The sequence below is a fragment of the Anguilla anguilla genome, chromosome 9 (genome assembly GCF_013347855.1).
Source record: "Anguilla anguilla isolate fAngAng1 chromosome 9, fAngAng1.pri, whole genome shotgun sequence".
NCBI lineage: Eukaryota > Metazoa > Chordata > Actinopteri > Anguilliformes > Anguillidae > Anguilla > Anguilla anguilla.
This window is the reverse complement of record NC_049209.1, coordinates 42326371-42352119: the sequence shown is the minus strand read 5'-3', so window position 1 is coordinate 42352119 and position 25749 is coordinate 42326371. Positions and strand designations below refer to the sequence as shown.

Below are 25749 nucleotides of genomic sequence, written 5' to 3'. Positions count from 1 at the left end.
ACTTCTACAGAGTAAGACCCAAGCAAGTCACAACAATAAATTGCGGAAATATGAACTACTATCACCAAAATAAATATAAAATGTGAGGGGCGCAGGAAATCCATGACTGCCGGCTCATTGGCTTTGACCCTCACACGTGAGGAAGCACAGATAATGTAGTGGGAAGCCTCGACTGCTGATGAGACTGCAGGTGGCAGACTGCATTTTACACACGCTGCTGAAAACCCCATCAAACAGAAGTGTGTGTGCGTGTGTGGGGGTGTGGGTGTGTGTGTGTGTGTGGGGGTGTGGGTGTGTGTGTGTGTGTGTGAGTGTGAGCGCGTGTGTGTGTGTGTGTGTGTGGTGTATGTGTAAGAGTGAGTGTGTGTGTGTGCCTTTGAAAGTGTGAGTGGGTGTGGGTGTGTGTGTGTGAGTGTGAGCGCATGTGTGTGTGTGTGTGTGTGGTGTATGTGTAAGAGTGAGTGTGTGTGTGTGCCTTTGAAAGTGTGAGAGTGTGTGTGTGTGTGTGTGTGTGTGAGCGCATGTGTGTGTGTGTGTGTGTGTGTGTGGTGTATGTGTAAGAGTGAGAGTGTGTGTGTGTGTGTGTGGGGGTGTGTGTGCGCATGTGTGTGTGTGTGTGTGTGTGGGGGTGTGTGTGAGGGTGTGTGCGCGTGTGTGTGTGTGTATGAGGGTGTGTGTGCGCATGTGTGTGTGAGTGTGTGTGTGTGTGTGGGGGTGTGGGTGTGTGGGGGTGTGTGCGCGTGTGTGTGTGGTTGTGTGTGTGTGTGAGGGTGTGTGTGCGTGTGCTGTGTGTGTGTGTGCGTGTGCGTGCGTTTGCGTGCGTGTGCGTGCGTGCGTGCGTGCGTGTGCGTGCGTGTGTGTGTGCATGTGTGTGTGTGTGTGCATGTGCATGTAGGCGGGGGGGTTATTCAATCATTCCATTAACAATGATCACCTGGCTCACTGCATGGCAAATGGGGAGGGATGGTGTGTAGGAAAATAATCTCCAGCTCTGCTTGAACACACAAATGAACATAAGAAAATGTTAAATAAATAAATAAATAAATAAATAAATGAATGAATGAACGAATGAACAAAAAGCAACAATAATTGGCTATACCATTTGTGCAGCACGCCAAACAGAACCAATCAGGATAAACTCTGTTTATTGCCTTGCACCTTACTGAAGGCAGAGTGGTAATCCTGATGTAAGACAGGCAATCTGCATGTGCAATTATCTTCCTAAGTGAGGGGAAATTGGTCGCTGGCTTTCTCCACATCAGCTTATTTAGGGGGGGGGAGGGGGGGGGCAGTGCAGGCTCGTACAAAATGGGACCCGCAAAGCTATTTTAGTCTATCAAGACAAACGTGGCATGTTTTTTCTTTTTGGTGAAAAAAATAAACACACAGTGGGCATCCGATGGGAAATGTTTTAAACCATGTTTTTCCTCTACTCATTTATATCTCTCAATAAACAGGTGTGTTTCCCAGGCAAGAACGGGGTTGGCTGCATTTACTTTAACGCTCGCTATAAACAACAATTATAAAAGAATTTTGAAAAGCACCAAATTATATTCATGCATTTTAATTGGGAGCAATTTAGCAAGCATTGCATGCTGGTTAAAGGAGTACAGTTAACATCTCTGCCAACTGCCCTGCTTGTATTTTCAAATACCACAGGCCTCTTCAAGCGTACGTGTTGAACATTCTTCAGGTGTTGCTGGGTATGATGTTTTCTATATGCACGTCCGAATTGCACATCGGATTTATCTCACCCGTACTGAAAGAATTTATTTTATGCACGATCGCCTTCCTAATTAACTAGCCTACTACTTTCATATTCCGTACTTTTACACCATAGCACATTTTATTTACTGCGTGTAAGAGTAGCAAAACAAGCAAGTACACAGAAGATGTAATCCCTTGCAGTCATTTAGCCTGATAATTAATCTAAATCTGTAATTAAACAACAGGAAAAAGACAGGCGCTGCTCAGATGCGAGATAATCAAGGTTGTCATCCCTGCTATGTGCAGTTAGAAATAAAGAAACTCGTTCTAATCAAATTAACCTTTCATTCTGAAGTGCTCCAGATGCACAGTTTATCAGTGACATGAATCCATGCCAATTTCAGCAGACTGAACAAAAAAAAAAGCAGCATGACTATTTAATTTTAAAAACTCAGATGAATCAGAACATTGCTGTGGGTCAGCAACTGCCAGCCCGGGGGAAAATCTGTCCCCCCAGCAATATTTTTTGGGCCACTAAATCCCCCACCAAGAAGTATTTCATTTATTTGGTCAAATTTAAAAGTGGCATGGACAAAACTATATCATCCCCTGGGTTCAACAGCGCAAGCAAGATCAGATTTTATAAATCAATTTAAATGTCAAGAGAAATAAAAAATAAATATGAAAATGCCTGCAGTTGAGATATGCAACATTGACTGTGCTCTCCTGTCTGCGCTTTCTGGCCACATGGAGTAAAAGTGAGGTCTGGGAAAATCATTGTGCAGCAATAAAATCACATGACAAGGAGCCGGAGAGTGCAGCACAAGAGCCACACCTCCTGCCTGTCTTTTGGTGCATTCATGGGATGAAGGTAGTTGGCTGCCAAGTTGTTTAGTAGCATTTAGGTAGCATTTGAATAAACAAACTGTCGTTTGGGAAGTGAGATTGTCAGAGCAGCTCAGGCAGATCAATGGACTGTATTAGATTTTAGCCAATTTTAGGTTTTATGAGTTTGTCGCTTTTGGATTCATGACATCGTGAATGAGCAAGTGTCAGAAATGTCATGAAATAGCTCCATGTAGTGAACAATTTTCTAAAAGTAGCTTTAGTTTAGCCAACTACTTTTCTCTTATTGGTAGCTGTGCTGTAGCTTAACAACTTCCAGTGTCAAGGAATCGGTAGCTTAGTTAACTACATTTTCAGAGTAGCTTCTCCTCCCACAGTAGCCTCGTAGCCTAATTGTGACACTGACAGCCAATGCAGAATATTCCCCAGAATCCCCACCAATCAAGGAGCAGAGATGCAATGACAATTCAACAGATTTGCCAAATTTATCAGATGCCATTTTCTTAGGTAGGCCTGCCGCTATGTGAGCAAGATTTTGTGAGTAATTTTTAGAGTAGGCCTAATGACAGGCTTATTAACTGAGTGCTTATGTTCTGGGCCACAAACTAGCACCTTGTAAAAAAATATATATATATTTGGCCAGAGGCCAAACTTAGTTGCTGACCCCTGCTGTAGAGGGTGGAGTTCCTGATACCCACCACTGCTGAGGTCAGAAATGGACTATAAAAGAGAAAAAGCAACTGGTAAAGAGACAGGAAGCTCAGAGCCCTCATCTCCTTCCCTGATACGTAAATATGCAAGGGCACCATTGCTTCTGGGGCTCTAACAGCCTGTACTGTAATTAAACCGGGGAAACGCGCGATTCCGCGATGAGCCGTTTTCGGGATCCGGGACAGGGGAACGTCGTTAGTTAAGGTGGCAGGCGGAGAGTCAGGGAGTGAAAGCTCTCGCGTGAACCGGCACGTAGATCAGAGGAGTCGATACAGAGCCTGACAGACCAGGGACCGAGCAGCACTGGCAGCGTTAGCATCTGAGGCTGGAGTCAGTGCAGCGAACAGCCAGCAGAGGCACGGGGGGGGGGGGGGGGGGGGGGGGCTCAGAGAGTCAGCTAGTCCCAGATGAAAACGCACTTTAAATGCAGGGTAGCTGACACTTTGTATTACAGGGATTGGATCACTGCTGCCGTTTGCCCATCCCACGCAGTAATCACCAGCTTGCTATAAACGGCAACGCCATTCTTTTGTGTTACTTCCCATCACGTTATTTAGGGCTATTTAAACCTCCGATTACATTCAGTTTTTTCCCACCCCACACATTAATCACCAACCTGCTATAAATAATATCCTGCGCTCTTTCATCGGTTAAAGTGATCTGGATGACTTTACATCGCATATCTGTAAATCTAGGCCGCATTTTGTTTTCTATTGTCCTGTGCACAGTGCAATGCAAACTGATCTTAATGGTACCAGTGGAAGAATGGCCTTTGGTACATTGGAGAAACAGTCACAGCCAGTCACAGCATGGCCGTATAAACAGCCCCCACAGAAAGGGTAAATACTGCCATCGCTGCACAGTGAGCTTCTTGTTGACATGTCGACCGGCTCATGAAAGGAGACTGTGGGACAACACAACGCCACAAGAGCCGAGAGAGAAGGGGCTAAACTCACTGCTTACGACGTTCCGTTCAGATATCCCATAATTCCTTTGGCACTCAAACGTCAACTCCTTTTCTGCACAACTTCTACCGAAAGAGTTGACGTTTTTTTTTTTTTTTGGACTGCTTGCAAGCGTTATTGACAGATGGCAGCCGAAGGTCAGCGGGTCAGACAAATGGCCAGGCCCAGGTCAGAGAAGTGCTGAGGGCTGCAGCATGTGCACGCGGCTCTGACACCACACACATTCTGCAGTTGAACGCAGTCTGGGAAATCCTGCGCATACGAGTTAATAAAAAACGGCGTGCCTTGAAATAGCTTCGTGAGAGGCAGCTGCAGCATGCTCCCACAGTTAGGCCTACACCTCCCAGGCCAGTTTACGACCTAGCCTGGGCTTACTCGGTGACCTGGACTTAATGTGTTTGTGGCTATGAATAACTGTTACATAATGAGTACTGTACCTTATCGGACCTGTGTTTTGTAGTTGTTCCAATGAACTTCGGTATGCACTTACTGAACGTAGCTTTGGATAAAAACATCTGCAAAATAAACGTGCTGTAATGCAATGCAGTCTTAGTAACAGTCGGAGAGGACCAGAGGCTCATGGGAAACGTACAAACTGAAAATAAGAGAAGGGAGATGGGAGTATCAGGTAACAAGGAGCCAGCTTGCCATGCAACAGGCACGCATGCTAATATAAAAGATGTCACCATGCGCTCGCTCAAATTGCAAATGCTTAAACAATACATCCAGGTGCAATTAAGAAGACATATGTAAACTACATTTTTTTTTTTTTGTCTTCGACACGACACCGCAGCTCAGGGAGGAAAACAAGACTGATTGACTGTGCATTCATTCAGTGAGGTACCGTTAGCCGGCTCGAACCACGCTCTTTCCCCTGCTGTGTTCCGCGCGGGACAGGTTTCCGCACGAGCCACAGCTTTGACAGCTACGGGGTCACGCTAAGCTATAATCAATGCAAATGAAACCCGGCGAAAACTCTAACTACATCCCCCAGGCTTCTCCCTCCCACACTCCGGGGACCAGCGGCCCAGCCACTGCCCATAAATACATGAGAATGATCGTCTCTGTTCCGGGCTGTGCATTAATGGGGCAAGCAAGCGCTGACTGCTAAGATTGAGGAGACTGACAGTGCTCAACTGTGCGAAGAGAAAGCACAAGAAAAAGAAAGAATCACAGATGCATCTTCCAGTTAGCCTTTCGCACATTTCTAATGCAGATCCATTTTCAGAAACTTTAAGCAAAGAGTGATCTGCCAGAATGACAGAGCCATTTTACATCAGGATTTTTGGAATGGATCCATAATTTGAAGGACCTCAGGTGGGTCTGGCTGGCAAGACTTGCTTGCTTTGTAATTAGTATTGTACCTGTGACAAAAATGATGTCATACACATTTGGATATAGATAATTATTATATACACATAAAATCAGACGCATATGGTCTCAACCTTTCCAGACTATCTGTTATCCAATTATCTAGCATGCCAGCACAGGGGGGAAAAAAAAAGGTACTGCCAACGACATTTCATTCTAATGCTCATTAGTGGTATGCTTCTGCTGCACTGCAGCTGTAGCTGTCAAACACATACACTGCTAGAGGACAACGAAGGAACACCGGATGAGGATAGGGAAATATTACAGGTGATTTTGCAGCCGGCTTGAAAAAGTCCACCACCTTTTCAATCTTCCCAGCAGCTTCGGTGCTAGCTGGCCTCATTACGCAGACAGCTAAGCTAACCCACGGCCTGCTCACAGCCAGGCCAGCAGCAGGGCGGTACAGTGGCGATTGTGTCATTGTGCATCGTAGCCGTTTCACGCTTGGCTCTTGCGAGCACAAGCCCGGGCAGCACCACACTTGGGCCACTGAGCCCGGTTCCTGTAAAACAACAACAGGAAAAGGGTGCTGGCTTGTCCTCGTTAGCGCCTCTCTCTCTCCACCAGACACGGGGGTCCCTGCTGATTCAGGCCTGCTACTCTTACGTTTGTTTTGTGTAGCCTTTAAACCACGCCCGGGAGAGTACAGAGTACCCAAAGTCAAGCCTCTATCGACCGCCAGCGTTCCGGAACTTTCCAGCAAACATTAATTATGAGACGCTTACTTGCGCGTGACCTTGGCAGGAAATCGAAATGAGGCAGGCGGGGGTCTGAGAGAGTCTCCCGCGCGCCCCGTCTCCTTTCCGACTTTTAACCTCCGAGCAGAAACGCGGAGGGAAAAACGCAACCTCGCAGAGCGCCCGCGCGGGTGAAGAACGGGCGGAGTCAGGCGCTCCTGCTCGGGAGGACTTCGCATTCGTTCACCGAGCGGCGTCTTCCTCTAACGGCGCAAGACGGACGACGAGACACGCTCAAGGTCTGTTCTCACCCGCGTGATGAACTTTTATTTCTCGGTCTAGAAATTGCCCAGACTTGAGGATCTTTTTTTTTTTAACCTTCAGCTGATTTTGAGAAATCTCAAGAGATAACAGCTCTTCCCTTCAAAAGCATGATGCACACCAAAGAAAGACTCACCATCGTTGCCCTAGTGAAATAACTGAAGCGCTGAAATGTATAACCGCAGTGTTTGATAAGCTATTGTATTATAATTGATGACTGTAATGACTGTTAAATGTTCAAGCAAATTATTAATAAAATTATCAAATAAAATAAACAGTGCCGTGTTTGGAACTACAGTGCACAAACATAAAGCAACCTATATTTTAGCAGGTATTTCGACATTCTTATAACCATCTTATTTTCTTATTCAGCTACTTCCAGGATTTGGAAAAACATCAGTTTACGCATTATTGATATCAAACGTGCAGTATGTCAGAGAGAAATCTAGCAGGCTTCTTACGTGCGAACGTCAAAGTCTCTCCCATAACACTTGTACCGGGGGCTCGCAGGATGAAAACGGAGCGGAACTCCGAAAAACAAGCCTGTTTTCCTCCTCCGCGAATACCGCGACAGCGCGAGAGCGAAGGCCGCCCGGCAGATGTTTGCCGAGCGGCGAAGCCACCCGACCAAACGCCTCAAGCTGTTCCGCAATCTGCCGAAGCCTCGGCAAATTTGTTCTCACCAATGCCGTTTCCTCCACGATAACGCTACTTCATAATATGCTGTGTTAGCCAGCCTGCCGAAGGTCACTGTGTTTAAGCTGATGGTCTGGCATGACCTCCTGAGGGGAAGAGGAAGAGGGAGGAGGACAAGGAGGAGGAGGAGGAGGAGGAGGAGGTGTCACATGACTACACAGGGCCCATTTCCCATGCTTTCAGGCTCATCCAGCGGGCAATCTGGACCCATCTCTGCAACAGCTTGACCTGACACAAGCACTATGAATGCTTCCTAAAAGCCTATTCACTTGCCTTTATACAAAACAGGCTGGTTTATTAAAGACAGGTTTACTGGTCAATTCATGCACTTTAGAATTGTTTTCCCTCACATTCACTCGTATTTTATCCTGTTGTTAAGGTTGAGTATGTACTTAACATTATCTTCTTTTCTCACTTATCATCGTCTTTTCTCTGTTTCCTCCCAAACATGAAATGGAAATGTGAATACAGACCCGTGTCAAAAATTATCTGAAAGACCTCAGACCTGTACACACTATTTCTAACTAAGGTCACTTTCAGCAGTATACATGGAAAACATTGTTTTTTTATAAATCAGAGCATTTTTTGATTTGAAATATGTTTCATTGGAAATTCTCAGGGTGCTTCAGGACAGTTTTTGAATTTCCCCAGAATACGCATTTTGAAGTACATATTTGACCCTGGTCAGATAAATGCAAATGTATATTTTCATAACAGCCAGTGAGTGAGTGAGGAGGTTGAGGGTCACTTTTTAAATGAAATGCATTTTTGAGAAGCTTCTCTCCCCGAGTCTGAGGCACAGCCCAGGCCTTGATAAATAATTTAAAATCCTCTCTGTGAAATCTTTTTTTTTTTTTGGGGGGGGGGGGCAGGGAGCGATCACAGTGCCCCACTTACACCACAAGCAGCCCAAAAAAAGCAACAAAGAAAATATGCCCCATGACTCTCAGCATGTTTACACCAAACATAGGTCTCTTCATGCCTAATGCCAGCTAAGGGGACTCAATGTATCCTTTAGTGTCATCAGGGCAGCCACAGAGAACGCAGCCAAAATGGATTCAGGGCCTGGGTTTCCAACAGGGGACCTATGGAGCACTGGGGGATCATAGAACTTACTGTAGCAGGTCCCTAGGCAGACTAGATATGTAATGACGAGCCTATGTACAGATTTGTCTTTGAGCCTTGGTGGGGTCCCTGGATCAGAAACGGTTGAAAAGCCTTGATTTAGGGGATGGAAATGCGTCCAAAGTGTATTCTGAGCGCGCAACAAGGCCGTTAGCCAGCTAACATGCTAAGCAGTGCTTCTTGCTTCAAAAAGCCTCAGTTAACAGTAATGAGATTTCAGCCAATGGTGACAGATTTCATCACTATGTTTAAGTAGAACGCCATAGTATTCTCCCCCATGTTTATTTATTTATTTTTTTGGCCACCTACAGTCGCTTGCTGCGAGGCAAGTTACAGCAAGGGTTTGTGACAGTAAGATAACTGTCCTGAAAATATCCATGGTAACCGCGGTTTGACAGTTTCAAATTGATTAAGAATGTGAATTTCAAATCGAATCCGATGCTGTGCAGTTAATCAGACAGATCGCAGTCTACCCACTGGAGTTGATTACACGCACCTGTCCTCTAAGTTTCTCAGTAACTTTTGCTTTGGAGACAAATGCTTAAGCCCTTAGCAGTCATAACCTCACACTTAAATGTCTTATCTAAAGCCATAAAGGCCACAGCATGTTTAAATATTCATGCACTTCCTAAGGTTTAAGAAGGACTGACTTATTAAATGCTTCTCAACCGCTCATTCTTTAGCACCTGTAAATACACCATACTTAACCACAACGTGCTCTCCGCCACACATACTGATCCGTGCGCATAAATCCTGTTACACACAATAGTTAATTTACTGTTTCTTGTGCAACGGGATCATCAATTCAATAAACAAAGAGGCTATGAGATCAAAACTGCAACCGGCGCAGCCATATGGCACAACTTCCTGACAAATGAGCCTGACAAGAGATGACCAGCTCACTGCACCAAAGGGATCTAATAATCCTGTCTGTTGTCCAGAGGGCGACATGACAACTGTATGTGAAGCACTCATGTACACACACAAAAAAAAAAAAAACCTTCAGTGATTTAAAAGCCAGTATTATTTTTCTGAAAGGAAATTGAAGCGGCATGTTTAATTTAAACAGGCTTGTGTGAGGCTTAGAGTACCTGACCGCTTCAGCAAATGGCTACAGCTGCCTCCTTGGTCACCTTGATGGTTCCCTGGGAGCGCCGGGGGGGGGGGGGGGGGGTGTCGGGAGACAGGGCGAAAGCAGATTGCTGGGATTAGCGGGGTCGGAGGTGCCGGGAGCTGGTTGGACGCCGCGCGGTGGATAATCCACCCCTCCCCCTCCCCCCCCGGGGACACACGCCTCAGGGACACACGCTCGCCTGTACCGGACCCGAGGACCCAGAGCAGGGAGCCATTCATCGTCTGCACCCTGACAGCGAGTCACCTTATAAGCAGGGGGGGGACCGTCGTCATTAACAAAGGGGTTCCGTGTCCCCCACAATTCAGCGGCTCAAGCAGATTTACGGACTCCGGCGCTTAGCAACTCGCCATTACTCATGAGAACAAAACGGGCAGCAACAACAAAAAAAAAAAAACGCACAAAGCCAAGGTTATTAAGAGGCAGAAATTTCAAAGGCGTTGTAACCTGAGAGGTAAAACATTCAAAAGCCGGGCTTTGATTTAAATGCCACAAACGTCCTTTGATAGACTTGACACAATGCACTTCCGTGGGCCGTTCGGCCCATGCGGTTCACCGCCGACGTCTCGGTGTCCCGGAATGACCGCTTCCTCCTTGGGAGGCGGGGGACAGGGTCACCTGCGGGGACACCGGCGGTGTGGAGGGTATCTGAGGACATCAGTGATTGGAGGGATGGACCTGTGCCAGCTCAGAAGTCCAACCCCATCTGGGTGGGGGGGGGGGCATCTATACACAGAGGTATACCGTGTGTCAATGCCCCTCTCTGTGTGTCCCTTAAGGTTTTCTAAAAAAAGAACCTTAAGGGACACTGAGACCTGATGCAATGCAGTTATCAGCTGGCAGCCTGAAGCATCGTTATTGTTAGTACTGGCTGCTCTCATCTGAGATAATACAATAGAAATAATACAATAGGCAGCTGTGTAGCATAATGGTGAGGTAACTGCGCTTGCAAATCCACTCTGGATAATAGCATCAGCTAAATGCCTGAAATGAAATGCAATAATAAATTGACCTTTATTAGATTCGGTATGGGGCGGTGTGGTGGTGCAGTGAATAGCGCTGTCACTTAGAGCAAGAAGAGTTCAAATCGCGGTCGAGGGCCTTTCTGTGTGGGGTTTGGATGTTCTCCCTGTGTCCACGTGGGTCTCCTCCGGGTACTCCGGTTTCCACCCACAATCCAATGACATGCAAGTTTGGTTAACTAGAGAGACTAAGCTGTCCACAGGTATGAGTGTGTGAGTGAATGGTCTGAAGACACATCTCTTCAGACTGTACCTGGAATAAATATCACTACTCTGAAGGGCACTCCCAATTTAGAATCGTTCTTATCACTTGCATCCTTCTAATTTGTTCCTCTAGCACTTTCATGTTACACTTGCACCTCCATCCAGCACTTATATTGCACTTGTGTCATTATCTTGATGTTGTAGCTCATTGCCATGCCTCTTAGTTTGACTTACCATAACTTTCTGACCTAGCCTAATGCTTACTGTATGAACTGGATTTAATGTGTTCATGGCTATGAATAACTGTTACATAATGAGTATTGTACGTTATGGGACCTGTGGTTGTTCCAATGACGTTTGGTATCCAATGACGTTACGTCGCTATGGATAAAAGTATCTGCCAAGTAAATGTAATGTAATGAATGGTGCATGGGCCCTGCAATGGATTGGTGAACTGACCAGGGTGTATTCCTGTCTTTCAAAGTATGCCCAGTGAATGCTGGCATAGGGCCAAGCCCCCCCCCCCCTCACATCCCTGACCAGGAGCAACCAGTTTAGATAATTGATGGATGGTACATTTGCCATTTATCATGCCACATAAACAAAAGGAGTGAGCATGAATGACCCTTTACAGGGTCATCTCATCTTACTCTAAAGAGCATATTACAATGATTGTTTATTTAGACAATGATTTATCTCCTGCAATATTAAAATTGCTCAGTGAAATCCAGTGTAGCCATGTCATTTTTGTAGCCGTCGTTTAGTAAAGTGACAGGTTGTTTTCAACAAAATGCCTACAATTATGAAGTCACCATCAAAAAACAAACAAAAAAACACACATCCTATCAACAAACAAGTACAGAAAATTAGCTTAAGTGTACAATCAATTGCTCAATTTGTCAATGTTGGTGTCTGTTCCTACTCAATAAACCATAACAAACCCTACAAGTGTGCAAGCCCTGGAAATGACAAAGAACCACTTAGCAGCTCAGGCGAAAGACCGCATTTCCCTGGGGAAAGGCCCAGGTCTCACGAATGCCCCCCGGCCCTGGCCCCCCCTCTCACTCCTCTTCACTCTCATATGGACTTAATGAATGCCCCCCCCCAAAGTTCAATCATCAGATCTAAATCCTCCCATATTTCACCAAACCCGCTCTCCCTATTCCTGCACCTCAAGTTGCTTATCACCAGTTCCACTCCACTGCCAAGGACCTATTATTAAGATCAGGGCCTGGAAGGTGTTGGGTTCAACAGCGAGTGGGGGGGTTGGGCTTCCATCTTCAATTAAGATGCTAGCTCCTCACCCCCGCAGAATTGCCTTAGGCAGGGAGCTAACACGCCAGACTACACTCCAACTGAATCCCCATCAGTACAAAGGCTGCAGCCTATGTTCAACCAATGAGGTTCCATCGCTTTGTCGCCAAACGTTCCAAAATGTCAACTTTATAACCACACCACTTTCTATGGATACTGCGCTGAAATCCTAATTCTAACCCAGACCCATGCACAGACTAAAAAATTAAAAGGGCACCTTTGGTTATAAAAAAAACTGAATAAATCCATGCAGACACAAGGGCACTTTTGCTGTCTCAGTGCAGGAGGCATATGCTCCAGCATATGCGGGTGTCTATCTGTGCACACACCTGCCCTATTCTACACCACAGAGCATCTGCCTTCCAGTCCAGCACTGTTTGCATTACACAGCTCAGCTAGCTGTATTTATGGCAATTAATTCGGTGAAACAAATAACGGTGATGCAACAGAATAGAAGAAGTTTGGCTTTGCTCAGCTGCGCAGGCCAATTGTGTGTTCAGAAGTACTTTATTTTTCTGAGAGCGTAATATCGGGGGGGGGGGGGGATTTGAACACCAAGCTATAAAAGGATGGCGGATGGAAGGTCAACTAGCACATTTCACAATGTCAAACGACTTATTTGAAATTCTAATGCCATCCCGAACACAAGGATATAGCACTTAAAAAGACCGAGCTTGAGAAGTCTGAGGGTCTGCTCGTGAACGACAGGAGTGCGGGCTTCAGAACAAGGCGGAGGGGCTTAACTTTAATCACCAAGTGGTTGCAGCCCGCATATTTTAGCATGGGATTCATAACACAGGCAAACAGCAACTAGGTGCTGGAGGGCCTCATAAAAGTGGGAAAATTCTCAGTGTCTGTCTGTCACAACCAACACCAAATAACCTATTTAAAAGCAGTGAGTAGGGTAGGTATGTGGGTAAATGTATGTACACCAGTCACCACAAACAAGCAGTGGGCTGGGATGGCATGCAGGGTTTTCAAATGGATCTATATATCTAAATATAGGTTTGGGTTTCACAGCTGTGTTGTGCTGTCAATCTCAGCCTGTGTCAGCCACCCTTACATCAATGCCTGCCAAGCTCTGCTGCAGTGGTAGCTTTTGTCAGTAAAAATATGAAACGATGGAGCCCAATGTAATCGCAGACAATTGCTGTCAAAATAAAAGCCAGCAATTGTCAACAAATTGACTCTACAATGCATAGAGGCAGTGTTCCTCTTGATTGTTTACCAGCGAAACAAAAAAAAGTATTAATTTGGGTACAAAACAAATCCATTCTGTTGAGGCAAAGATCCATATAAATCAGAACTTTCAGTAGAAAATGCATGGATTGCTTTTGGAATAGCACCCATTCTGGGAGAAACTAATATTCCCCGGTTCCCCAGGTTGTCACTGTAATAGAAAACTGAGTTCTCATTCGACATACTTGGCTAAACAACGGTAAAATGAAATAAGGGCGAATCCAAACGAGCGTGTGCGCTCCTGCAGAATGCTCGCCCCGCCGCACGCCGTAGGCGCGGACGCCACCGGTCCCCCCGGGGAACCGATCCGAGATCAGACCCGAAATCCGCCGGGCCCGCCGACAGCACGGTGAGCCCGCAAGCAAACCCCTCCCCTTTCTCCGCCCCTCCTCCCCAGCCCAGCCCGGCTGCTCCCAGGCTGCGCAGCCCCTAAGCGAACCTGTTTAACACCCCTGTGCTCGCACCTCGCTCCCTGCCCGCGTCTTCATTAAAACGCTAATGGAAAAACACGCCGCGGCGTCTGGGGAGCGCGCCCGGCGCGCGGGATCCACGGTCAGCGGCGGCGAACGCAGCGCGCGCGTCCTACACGACGGAAACAAACGGGGATGCGGCGGGTCGCCGCCAAGAAGCGCCAGTCTTTTCTGACACGTATCCAAGCAATACAGACGCTGCGCATTTCAAAAAGGGGGTCTAACCTTGACAACAGAAGCGCGGCAGTCGCATTGTAATCCCACTGGTGCTAATCCCACTGTGGAGCCCAACACAGGGAGTCAAACACCAACACACACACACACAAACATTTACGAGGCCATTAAAAAACTCAGCGACAGAATTAAAAACCAGCTGAGAGCAGTGAACCAACAGCCATCACCAATTAAAAAGGCACTTCATAAAGGAGACGGGCGACCCCGTCTCAAATTTTTTCACAGTCCAAAAGCAGAACTGCGTAACCGGGTTCATCACAAAATCACATACAGGAGACCAGACCTGGAATGTCTGCAGGTCTGTAGTACACCGGTAACACCGCTGTTTGCCCCAGTTTAACAACGGGAAAAGAACATCATATGGCAGTTTTTTCCAAACGAGAGACAGCACTTGGCCTCCTCTCAAAAGACAGTGTTGACAGAGCAACATCGGTGATATCTTGGATACGCCTTATGTGCTCATGCTGTAAGCCTCTGAAGCCATCCCGGCTGGACCAGGGCCCGGAGCAGGCCTCTAATGAAATGCGGCTGCGGTTCCGTAGAAAGTAATAGAAGGATGAATTATTTACACTGTTAAGAGGGAGAGGGAGCCACCCCCTTTAACAACAGAGCGTAGAGCGCGGCCAAACGAACTTCCCTGGCGGCTCCTCTTCCCAATTATACTCTTACTGAAGTCATTGCAAACGCCGTTTACACAAGGATTACAAGAGGACACGGCGCAGGATGAAACAAAACGACCGGTTCTTCTTCTGGCCGGACCAGGAATAAGGCGGTTTTGCGGAGGCTAGCTTTCCAAGTCTGGCACGCGAAGGCCTAGGGACGCGGCAGCACATGATAAAATATGACCAATTCCTCATGCCATGAAATAGGCAACGACGCATGAACGAATTCATTTCAGAAACGCCAAATGTAGGCTAATCTCTGAGCAGCGTAAGCAAAGTGGACGATACTGGATATCTATTCAGGAATATAAAGTTTGAATTATTTTTATCGGCGAGGCAAGACGTCGCCGCTGGGGGAGATGGAGGAATACGCAGATTCCACACCAAAAGTGCCGACGCAGGCCACTTTCGGGCCACTCGCATCTCCTCAGTCGTAATATTATGGATACAGGACCAGCAAGCAATCTATAAAATATTATGTGGCTACAGTCTGGCAATTATTTAAATTTATGTAAAGAGTTTTTTTTTTTTGCGATTAAGATATTGATCTCATGTCAGCTGGCAACAGAACTGAAAGTAAGCAGAAAACACCCAGTAAGCCCCGGCCCACAATTCAGCAATGAGGAAGACAATATTAAATCACAAGGGTCAGCTGTCAAAATAAAAGCGCAACCCCAAACACAATATTTGCCTCAATATTTGAGCATGGTAAATCACACATAATTCCCAAAAAGCAGCAGACCTAAAGTTTAAGAGGAACTGTACAACTACCTAATCTTGTTCCACCTTTTATCTTTGGAAAAGCAAGAATTTGGATGAATGCACCCACACTTATGTATCAGTTCAGTTAGCATAATTGATTTTGGTGCCTTTATCTTTTCCAAGGGTTAATTTCCCAGTGCATTCTTAAGGTCAAAGTCTGATAATTACAGTAAGAACATCCATCTGTTCACTAATTTGATCATATCATAAGTAAAGTAAATCACGTGCAGTTTTGGGTTCTGCTGCAATATCCAACCATGGCAAAGCCAAGAATCAATCAAAGAAAACATTAAATGTTTACGGTACTTAATTAGTTTTTAGCCTAACAATCATTTGATTTCTCCCTTATAAAGTTCACAGACTAATTTGATAACGAAAGTATGAGCCAAGTCCTTCTTACAGGCCTTTAAGGGAAAGTGGGTAAATTTAATTCCCTTGATCTGTTTTCTGATTTGAATCCAAGATAAGTGAATTAGACAATCTCGGTCAAGCACATTTAAGTGCCTCTTAAAATAGCCAGTCTGCATTTCTCAGCTTTACATAAAATTTTATGTTATCTAATTCTGGGAATGCAGTACAAAGCAGATGCCCTGAGGCCAAATTGTGATTGCAACAGTGGTTACACATAAACAGTGGAGCACTGTTTCCCCCTAAGCATATATCACATGATCATGATATCATACCTGATAAATAACATGTCATGGTGAAGAAATTTCAAAGGTAAAGCATTCTGGGTATGGAAAACAGCTCTATGCCTGGAAACAAAAGTTAGTTTATTTCAAATTGTTTTCCTGCCATCAGATTGGTTTGATTTCTTTTCTTATTAACTACTGAATAGGTCAATGGCTGAGTCAGCTTGCTACCTCTATTTGGAGCCCGATTTATAGAAGATTATAATTCATCAGAATAAATAAGTGATCGTCGGTTTGTTTGCAAAGCACATCAGTGCCACCCAAGCAGGCTGACCTCAGATCAGTGTGCCAGCCTGGGCAGGCCCGTATGCCTGTAAGGCTACGAGCCGGATGAGCGAGTTTAAGAGGCGGATAGCAGAGAGAGAGAGGAAAAGGCCTTACCGTGCTTTCCATGTCGGAGAGAGAGCATTTGGACAGGGAGGACTCGTCCAACACGGCCGACTCCGTGACGGAGTGCTGGAGGACGGACATCCACCCTTCAGCGGGCGAGGTCTGCGTGGAGCGCGACTCCGAAGACGCGCTGCTGCAGAAAGACACCTCCTTCGCCGAGGAGGAGCAGCGGGAGGTGCGGGGCGGGTCTCCCTCGTCGCTTTTCTCGGGGACCGGTGAGGCGCTCCTCGACTTATGCGGCAAGGACCGGGAGCGGGACACGCGCTGTCCGCCGCGGGCGTGGTCCGGCTCGGCCTTCGCGGGCCTGCCGAGGAGCTGGGAGCAGCTGGAGGACCTCCGCCTGCTCCGCCCGCTCACCTCCGGCTCCGCCCAGCCGTGCGCCTCCAGCAGGTGGCGGAGGAAGTAGCTCTTCTCCAGCTCCAGCTCCTCTCCGAGGCGTCGGACGAGGGCGGCCCGCTCGCCATCCGCCTCCCGCCGCAGCTGCTGGAGGACCCGCTCGAGCCGCTGGTAGGTCACCAGGTTGCCCGGGCAACCGGGAGCCCTCCTCCCCGCCGCCCTGCAGGAGCCGGACCTGCCAACGGGTCCCCGGGCCAGCTGGCGCTGCAGTTCCCGGGCCTGCCTGCGGGCGGACTCTCGCTCCTTCTCCAGGCCGCCGCCGGCGGCCCGCAGCTCCTCCCCTTTGAGGCGCAGGATCCTGCGCACCTCGGCGTGGCGCTCCCTCTGCAGCGCCTCCCGCAGCCTCAGCAGCTCCAGGGCCTTCTCCTGCTCATGCCTGGAGGTCAGGTCCCGCTCCGCCTTCAGACGCTCCTGCTCGGCGGCCTCCCGGAGACGCCTCAGCTCCACCGCCAGCTTCCGCTGCGCCTGCCTGCTCTTGCTCTTCTCTGCCTCTAGGGCGGCGCGCAGCTTCTCCACCTCCCGCCCCTGCTCGCCGCGGTAACGGCAGGCGGCCTTCTTAGACGAGAGAATGAAACCGTTATTGCCGTCCTTGCCCATGGCCGGGTCGGACCCTGTCACAGCACAGCAAGCGGACGGGGAGGAGCCGTGCTCGGCTCTGAGGAGGACATGGGCAACTCAAATGGCGGGCGGGAAATGGTTCATGCAGGACGGTCTGGAGGGGAAGGGGAGGGGGGAGGGGTTAAGCATGCAGCATGCGGTCATCAGGCCAGTCAGCTGTAAAGAGCCAATGGAATGCGTGCAAGGATTTCCTCTTAGTCATTAAGTGATGTCAGCTCATAATTTACATGACAGGCAGAATGTTCATTAAAATGAAAAGTAGAAAAAGTTAAATGACATGCTTAAATTAAGTAAGTGACAGAACATGACCAAAAGGGCAACATTTGTTCCACAAATATTTAAGCACACGATGAACATAAACGCTAATGAAAATGTAAAATGCCTTTAACACATAACATACATAGACCGGTTAAACTAAAATGAATATCATTAAACTATTTAAACGAAAAGAACATACAGGGTCACAGAACTGCTTAAGTAATAATTTAGGGGTCCCCAACCCATTCCGAGGAGCCACAAGGGCAGCTGGTTTTCACTGTTGCTCAGCACTTAATTGATAAATCAAAACAGCTGACTATGCAGTGAACTCTCCCCACCAATTTCCAGGGCCTGAATTTTAATTTAAGCAGAAAAGAAAAGGAGCAGACCCCAGTGGATCTCTAGGGACCATGATTAGGGGACACTTACTCTAAACTATCACCTTGAAAATATATCTGTACATTAACATGGCAGCAGCCATGTATGCTGAAACGTGTATAGTATGACATGCATATTTTCTAACTGCTATGATAGCATATCAACGTTCCTTACCAATTAATTATTCAGAGAATGAGCATACTTGTATACAATGTTCACTCCAACAGTTCCTTCAAAATTCTCTCTAAAGAAGATAAATAACTAGAACAAGTTATGGGGTTTAACCTGCAGTCAAGTGTCCACACACCTGTACAAACCAAAAATCATTTGACAGTCGGTTTTACCTATTGATTTGGAAACATCATTTTGAAATGCTGTCTTGTGGTCCTCACCAGACCTGAGAACAGAAAATAAATACATTAACAGTTCTGTAAGAGTTCATGAACAGTAGGTGACGTGTAGCACCAATTGTTAAAAAAAATAAAATAAAAAAAACTATTTGACATTGCAACCGCGTTTCTATTTGTTTCTATAGAAGAACAAATATAACAGGCTACAAAAGCAATACACACCCATTTAATATCAATGAACAGACTGTGACGCAGGCCGCTGTGAAACTTAGACCACACTGCACCAGGATGCCATATGTCTAACGCCGACTTTAGCCACTGACAAAACCCATGTGCTGCGTGTGTGGTGCTGACATATGGGTAATACACTAGGAAACACCGACAGATCTCTATAGGTCTTTATAGGTGATATGCTATTCCGTAAACATATGTCCACCTAATAGGCAACGTTAGCAATATCAAAGCACGTAACACATCTAGGTATCACACATGTTCCCTCATTTAATTAGCATACCCCATTTTTATTACTGGCGCTTAAAAGCGGCGAACAAAAACTAATATATAATTATAGTATGACCAACATCGCGAGCTTGAGAATGTAGAACCACCTCGATTCGTTTGTCAATGTAGTTGCAATGTGATCCGAAATAACGTTGCTTCTGATAGCCTACAACCATTGTTTCTTAAAACAGAATCCAGTAGTTTAAAAGTACAAATAACTAATTCGCGAACTGCCTAGCAAGCTATAAGAGCGCCCACCACATTTGTCGGTAATGAAATATTCGTATTAATTGACACTGCTTAGTTTTCTGGGTAGCAGTTAAAACCTCCAGGAAAATGAGAACGTTCCTGCCTAATCCAGCTCTGCAAGGATGCAACTGGTGCGCCAAGTTGACTAGCTATTGTCAGGGTGCATTTAAAAATGTCCCCGATGTCCAAGAGCAAATTCAAAAGGAAACGCTGCAGCTAACTGGCCGGCTACCGTCAAGCACACAATGTATGATTTTTTAAAAACCAAGTATATGTAAGTTATGCATATATCATAGAGACGTGGCGAAATAAGATAACGTTTTGCCTAGATATAGCTTGATAGCCATGTTAGCCATCATGTTATCTACGATTCAATTCCAGTCCCTATGGATAATTAGCTTGGTAACGTTAGCTAGCTAGCTATCTTGGTGGCAAGCATGCATGAGTAAATTAGCTAACTAACAACACGTGTCTGCTTTAATCACTTAAAATAAACTGGTTATTTTCGTAGCTAGTGTTATGTATACAAATAATAAAACAAACTTACCTCGTTAAACAAAAGAAAAAACTTTACGAATGCACCACACTGTACATAATGTTTTTCAAACGAGAAGCATTTCAATCATCCTTATTTGTGGCTAGGAAATGTCATAATTACAAACACAGCTTTATTTTTCTGGAAAACGACAGCAACGTCGGCACACCAGCTGCAAGGATCGAGCCAGACGAAAACGTTCATTCGGCAGCCCCAACTTAAGGCACCCCGTCAGCGACGACAAAAATCATTTTCTGTAAACTGAGCGACCGCTAGTGGATGAAAACGATATTTGTTTTCTATAAACTAAAGGATATTTTTTAGGCATGAGCTAATTGTTTTAATTTTTCCCCCGAAACATCCATGGCGTAAGTAGCGATCAAAATGAATTCGCTATTTGCCAAGAGAATGGAATTCATTTCCAAACCTGTAGAAGCAATACTTTTATAAAAGAGAAGATACACTATAATTTGAATATTATAATCAGTATAAATGTGGGGTTAAAATACATTCAGTAAACAAGATATAGTCGATATACGTAGGCTACCATATGACACAAAAGTCATTATTCATTTTCAAACATTAGGAAGTGTTCCAACAGGCCACACCTGTTAATAGTCTCCAAACCAGATTTTTTAAAATCATGAATTTTTACGTTTTTTTTTTTTCGTTTTTTCCTCCAGGTTTTTTGATCCTGGTCATATTGTCTGGGTACAAATAAATCTACTTAACAAACAGTGTTTTCCACTGGATTTTCAAATCCCATACAGTTTTGGTGGTTTGAATTTATGTTTGATCCACCATACACCATTGAGGTTGGTCATTGTTGTTTAGTATCATAGCGTAACTTGGCGGGATGGCATACCTGCCATCCCAATAAGTGAAGTAGGAAACATCTCATATACCTTTGCAAATTGTCTCGCACGCACGCACGCACGCGCGCGCGCACAGTCAAATGAATAGTCAGGGCCGCAGACAGGGGGCGAACTGGTATAGCAGTTTAACTAGTTTTCATCTCTTATAAAATATATTGGGGCGGCTTGGGGGCTGGGAGTGAGAATTAATGAGCCCTGTGCAAAGGTATTGAGACGGTTTTGTCAAATTGGTTGTTTTTCGTCTGTACTATTCAAATTTGTATTTTACAATCAAACAATGACTATGAGGCAAAATGCACAATGTTTGTATTTATTTCATGTGTTTTAAAACAGACATTGAACTGCATTACAACAATGCCATTCAATGACTAAAGTCCCCCTCCGGTCAACATATAAGTATTGGGAAAAATGACAGTCAGCTGTTTCAAACTTCACAGGTTTACCGTATTACTCTAATTATTTATAAATTGAAAGCAGTGAGTATCAGGGCAAAGGTTATATCTTTTGGAAGTGTGTGCAGAGCTTAGTTTATAAGCTAAAAAATACAGGATAATATGAAGGCCAGATAACTGAGTATAACAACAAAGAAAGCAATTGTGAGGATGGAAGAATATAAAAAAAACAATTTTAGCTATTGCTGAATGTTTGTGTATTCCAAAGCTAACATTATGAAGTGTCCTTAAGCAGAAACTAACTACTGGAGGACTTGGGAATCACCAGCATCAGGCCATCCACAAAAGACATCAGAACGTGATGGCAGGAAGAAAAAAATCCTCAACTGGCAGTTTGAGTAATTGCTGATGATCTCCATACATTGGGGTGAAAGTATCACAGGGCACTATGTGCAGAAGGCTGAGAGGCAAATCACAGAGGCTGCACTTCCAGATGTCAACCTCTCATCAAAACCAACAAAATAAAAGAAAGATTTGCAGATAGCATACACGAATGAGCCTGTTGAGTTTTGGAAACAAGTCGTATGGACAGTTGAGGCAAAGATAAACCTTTGCCAGTGTGATAGAAAAATGAAAGTGTGGAGATATAGATGGATTGCTCTGTATTCTCTGTATGCTTCTTCCTCTGCCAAGTGCAGTGGAGGCAGTGTGATGGCTTTGGCCTGCATGGACGCATATAGAACCGGTTATTTTTTGATGATGTAACCTGCGATGGCAGCAACAGAATGACAGCTAAATTGTACAGAAACATATCATCCACCAATATTCAGAGAAATGTCACCAAAGTCACAGGATGGAAGTTCATCATGTAGCAAGACAGTGACCCAAAACTTAACCAAGGGGCTTGTCAGAAAGAGAAGATGTTTTTAACATGGCCCAGTCAGTCACCAGATTTAAACCCTGCTGAGCATGTTTTTCACTTGCCCAAAAGGAAACCGAAGTCCCAAGCCCCAGGAAACACACAGCAACTGAAAGAGGCAGCAGCAAAAGCTTGGCAGAGCATCTCAGAGGAACACATCATGAACCTGATGATGTCCAAGAGTAGCAGCAGTCAGCAAATGTAAGGGGTATGTAATGAATGATTGATTTAATGAATGAATGAATGAATTAATCAATCAATCAATCAATCAATCAATGGATGAATGAATTAATGAAACAATGTATTTATATAGCACTTTATTCCAGACACTCAAAGTGGTTTACAATGATCAGGGGAAAACTCACCTCAGCCACCACCAATGTGTAGCACCCACCTGGGAGATGCACGGCAGCCATTTTGCCCCAGAACGCTCACCACACATCAGCTGAGGTGGAGAGGAAGAGAAACATTTTTTTTAGTCAATTAAATCAGGGGACGATTAGGTTGAGTGAGCCAAATTGCTCATTTTAGCCAGGACATCGGGGAATCCCCTACTCTTTGCGATGAGTGTCATGGGATCTTTAATGACCACAGTGAGTCAGGACTTCAGTTTAACGTCTCATCCAAAAGACGGGTAGTGACCTAGTAAAATACTGACCTTGCAAGTCATTACTTAAAAAAAAAAACATTACTCTGTCCCAATGTTTATACTGGACTTGGAGTAGAGGGACTTGACTCATTAAATTGCATTGTTATAATATATTGTTTAATGTCTGCTTAAAAAAAAAAATCAAATAAATGCATATATTGTCATATAATATATTGGCATATATTGTAAATCATTGTTAATGTTTGATTTGAAAATACAAATGTAATTAGTACAGAGGAAAAACAATTAATTTGACACAATACTTTTGCATTTAACTTGAACATGAATTGAGCATATTTCACTCCTGAAGATAAAGGTCAATACATTTGACCAATAACATGACAGGGTACATTATCATTTATGGTTCAAAACATTAATTCCGTTTCATAACAATCTAGGTTTTTTGTTTGAAATTCCTTGAAATTTACTTTGAAATTCGAAATTGTTTGAAATTTCTTATTTTGGTTGAAGTTCAGTAACCACCACAATAAAGGTTTCAAAATGTATTTTAATACCATGTGATGACCTAATTTAATGGGTTATGCTAACATTCTGATAGATTCTATAATCTCTGAGAAGATTTGTAGATAAACTGAGCCATGACTGAAATTCACAAGAGATACAGTAACTGACAGTTGCTCTTGGACATTATTCAACTAATCACCAGAAAACAAAATGATCACCAGCCATATAATTACACTCATCAAGCAAAGAACTGCAAGCGTACTTAAGCAATTATCAATTATTTAAAACACGCTCTTTGAATTTCTCCCAACATATTTATTGTAATGAAATGAGAGCGAGCAAATTCCCTGGATCATGTTATGTGGTAGGCTGCTAACATGTCGTTTATTTGTTTTGACTTGACTTCACTACAATCAATCATTATGTTTTACAGGAGCAGACTGCTACTCAGTTTTGCATGTATCCAAGAAGCCATTTAATTGGAAATTTATGGTCTTATTTGTCATTTATAAGAAGTGAGACAAGATTAACATTTTAGCATGCCTCATTAATTGTTTACTCATGTTGAAAGAACAGTGCCATATCATATTCCAGGCAGTTACTTATCCAGTTACGGATACAGTCAGGCATATGCATGTGTACATGCATTACTACATATACAGACATACAAACACTTGTGCCCTCTTAAACATTTCCACAGTGAAACTAGTTCTATGTGACTTTGAGCTGGGCTCATTCTTCTGACACAGGACTCTTTGGTTTGGCTGCTTTGATTTCCTGCTGCCAACACAGCCCTATAAGTTTTTCAGCCCAGTTGTGTCAGGTGTCATGGCAGGTGACATGGAGAGACATGTCACTGCGTACATTTTCTATTCTCACATTTCTCACTCTGGATCTCTACCGTCCTCTCACATTCTTCCCACACTCACTGACCGAAAACCCTCACTACCATGTCCCCACCCCCTCCAACCCCATCCCCGCCGCTCATCACTGACAGGAGGAAAATACCCTGATTTCCAGTAAACAGGTTTGCATACCATTCTTTATTTTTGCTTTTTGTTTTCGTTTTGTCCACTTGACAATCGATGCTGGGCTCACCCAATGACACGTATTGTTTGTTGGAAGAGAGTGAAGGGCGTCATATTTCTGAAGGAGAGGCGTCCAGGTCGTGCCCTGTCACTGATCTCAGTGGGATAGGTGGCTTCCACTGCACAGCAGGTGGGAAGACAGGTCAGCAAAGGTCACAGTGGGTTTAAGTTCAGCCATTTGACCCCATTGTGTTAGGGGGAAAAATCTGAATTGGGTCAGTTGTACTGGTAGAGTTCAATCGGTGCACTTCTTCAGAGGACCAATCACAAAGCAAGGACAGGCAGAAGTCAGACTTTACTGCATGAGGCCACTTCCCAGTTCCATCGACATAGTTCAATTTCATGATTGACTTATGAGTACAACCTAAATCCTAGTACTGAAAATATGATAAATAGGAAATAGTGTCTGAAATGTAGCCAACTTTGAATAACAAGTGAAACTTTTTATGGCAATTGGAAAAATCCACTGGATTGAACTATACCCAGTTACACCAGTAGAGGGAGGTTTTAGTCAGAAAAAACAGATTTAATCAGTAACAGAATGACTGAGTAGACACACTTAAAATTGTACATTTGAGGTTAAAACACAGTCATTTATTAGATGTTACCATTAAATAAAATTATATGACACTGCACCGATGATTTATTTATCCATTTGGTATTTACAATAGGGTGTTTTGTTAGGCTGCCAATCAAGCCAGCCCATTTATGCAGATTAGGCTGGGTTCCGCCCCCTGGCCTGCGACTTGCGAACCACCGCACAGAGAACTTCCTGCTCTTAGCTTGGGAAATGATTTATTCCCACTTATTATTCCTCAAACCTTTCTCACAATTTAACACATTTTAAATAGGTGTGCTACACTCCGTTTGCTTTAAAATTACATTTACAATTGCCTTTCAATGTCAGGCATGATTATTATCCAGCATTATCCAGTGTGATGTGCAGGAGTGGAGAACTCTCAGTAGTACTATAATGCAATAATACAAATAAGGCAAAGTGACCAATTTATAATTGTTGTAATGTTAATCTAACACAAAACAATTTGTACTGTAACAAAAAAAGTAACTGGACACATTTCTTTACACACATCTAACAATATCCTAAAATTAAATCCATAGAAAGAAAAAAGAAAGAAAGAAGGAAAGAAAGAAAGTTAAATCTCTGATGAAAAAGGTTTGTTGCATGTTTTTACGGGGGAATGTTGCGAGAATGATAAAAGTTTTGTTATTTTTGTTGACCTTCTCGGTTATTGTATGTTCCTGAGGCTGCTCCTTTGTTTGAGGGCGCCATTCAAATTCAATAAGAGAAGTCCCACAACTAATTAAAAAACAGCTTGGTTAACCTACCAAAGAAATCGATGGAGAAATCGATAATGAGGCTGCACAGTGCCAAGACTTCGTTGCTGACCTTGTTTGTAATGTATATTTCAATCTTCATTTTGTAGTTTTTATACCCCATGATTGCAATGTTTGTAAATCACATGAGGTATATTCATAAAATCTGTTTACAAAAATTTACAATGTAAGATAATATGC

The 25749-nt window shown here is 44.4% G+C and overlaps 1 protein-coding gene across 2 annotated transcripts in view; it reads right to left on the bottom strand.

The window, feature by feature from the left end:
- LOC118235929 (peripheral-type benzodiazepine receptor-associated protein 1-like) overlaps positions 1-20042 on the bottom strand; it is a 98731-nt gene extending 78689 nt beyond the window's left edge. For both annotated transcript variants that reach the window (XM_035433825.1, XM_035433826.1), the window contains exons 1-3: positions 19838-20042; positions 18535-18587; positions 16532-17648 (exon numbers count right to left, since the gene is read on the bottom strand). In XM_035433825.1, the coding sequence (XP_035289716.1) occupies positions 16532-17533 (1002 nt within the window). In that variant the 5' untranslated portion in view covers positions 17534-17648; positions 18535-18587; positions 19838-20042. The remainder of the gene's footprint in view (positions 1-16531; positions 17649-18534; positions 18588-19837) is intronic.
- Positions 20043-25749: the final 5707 nt, after the last annotated feature.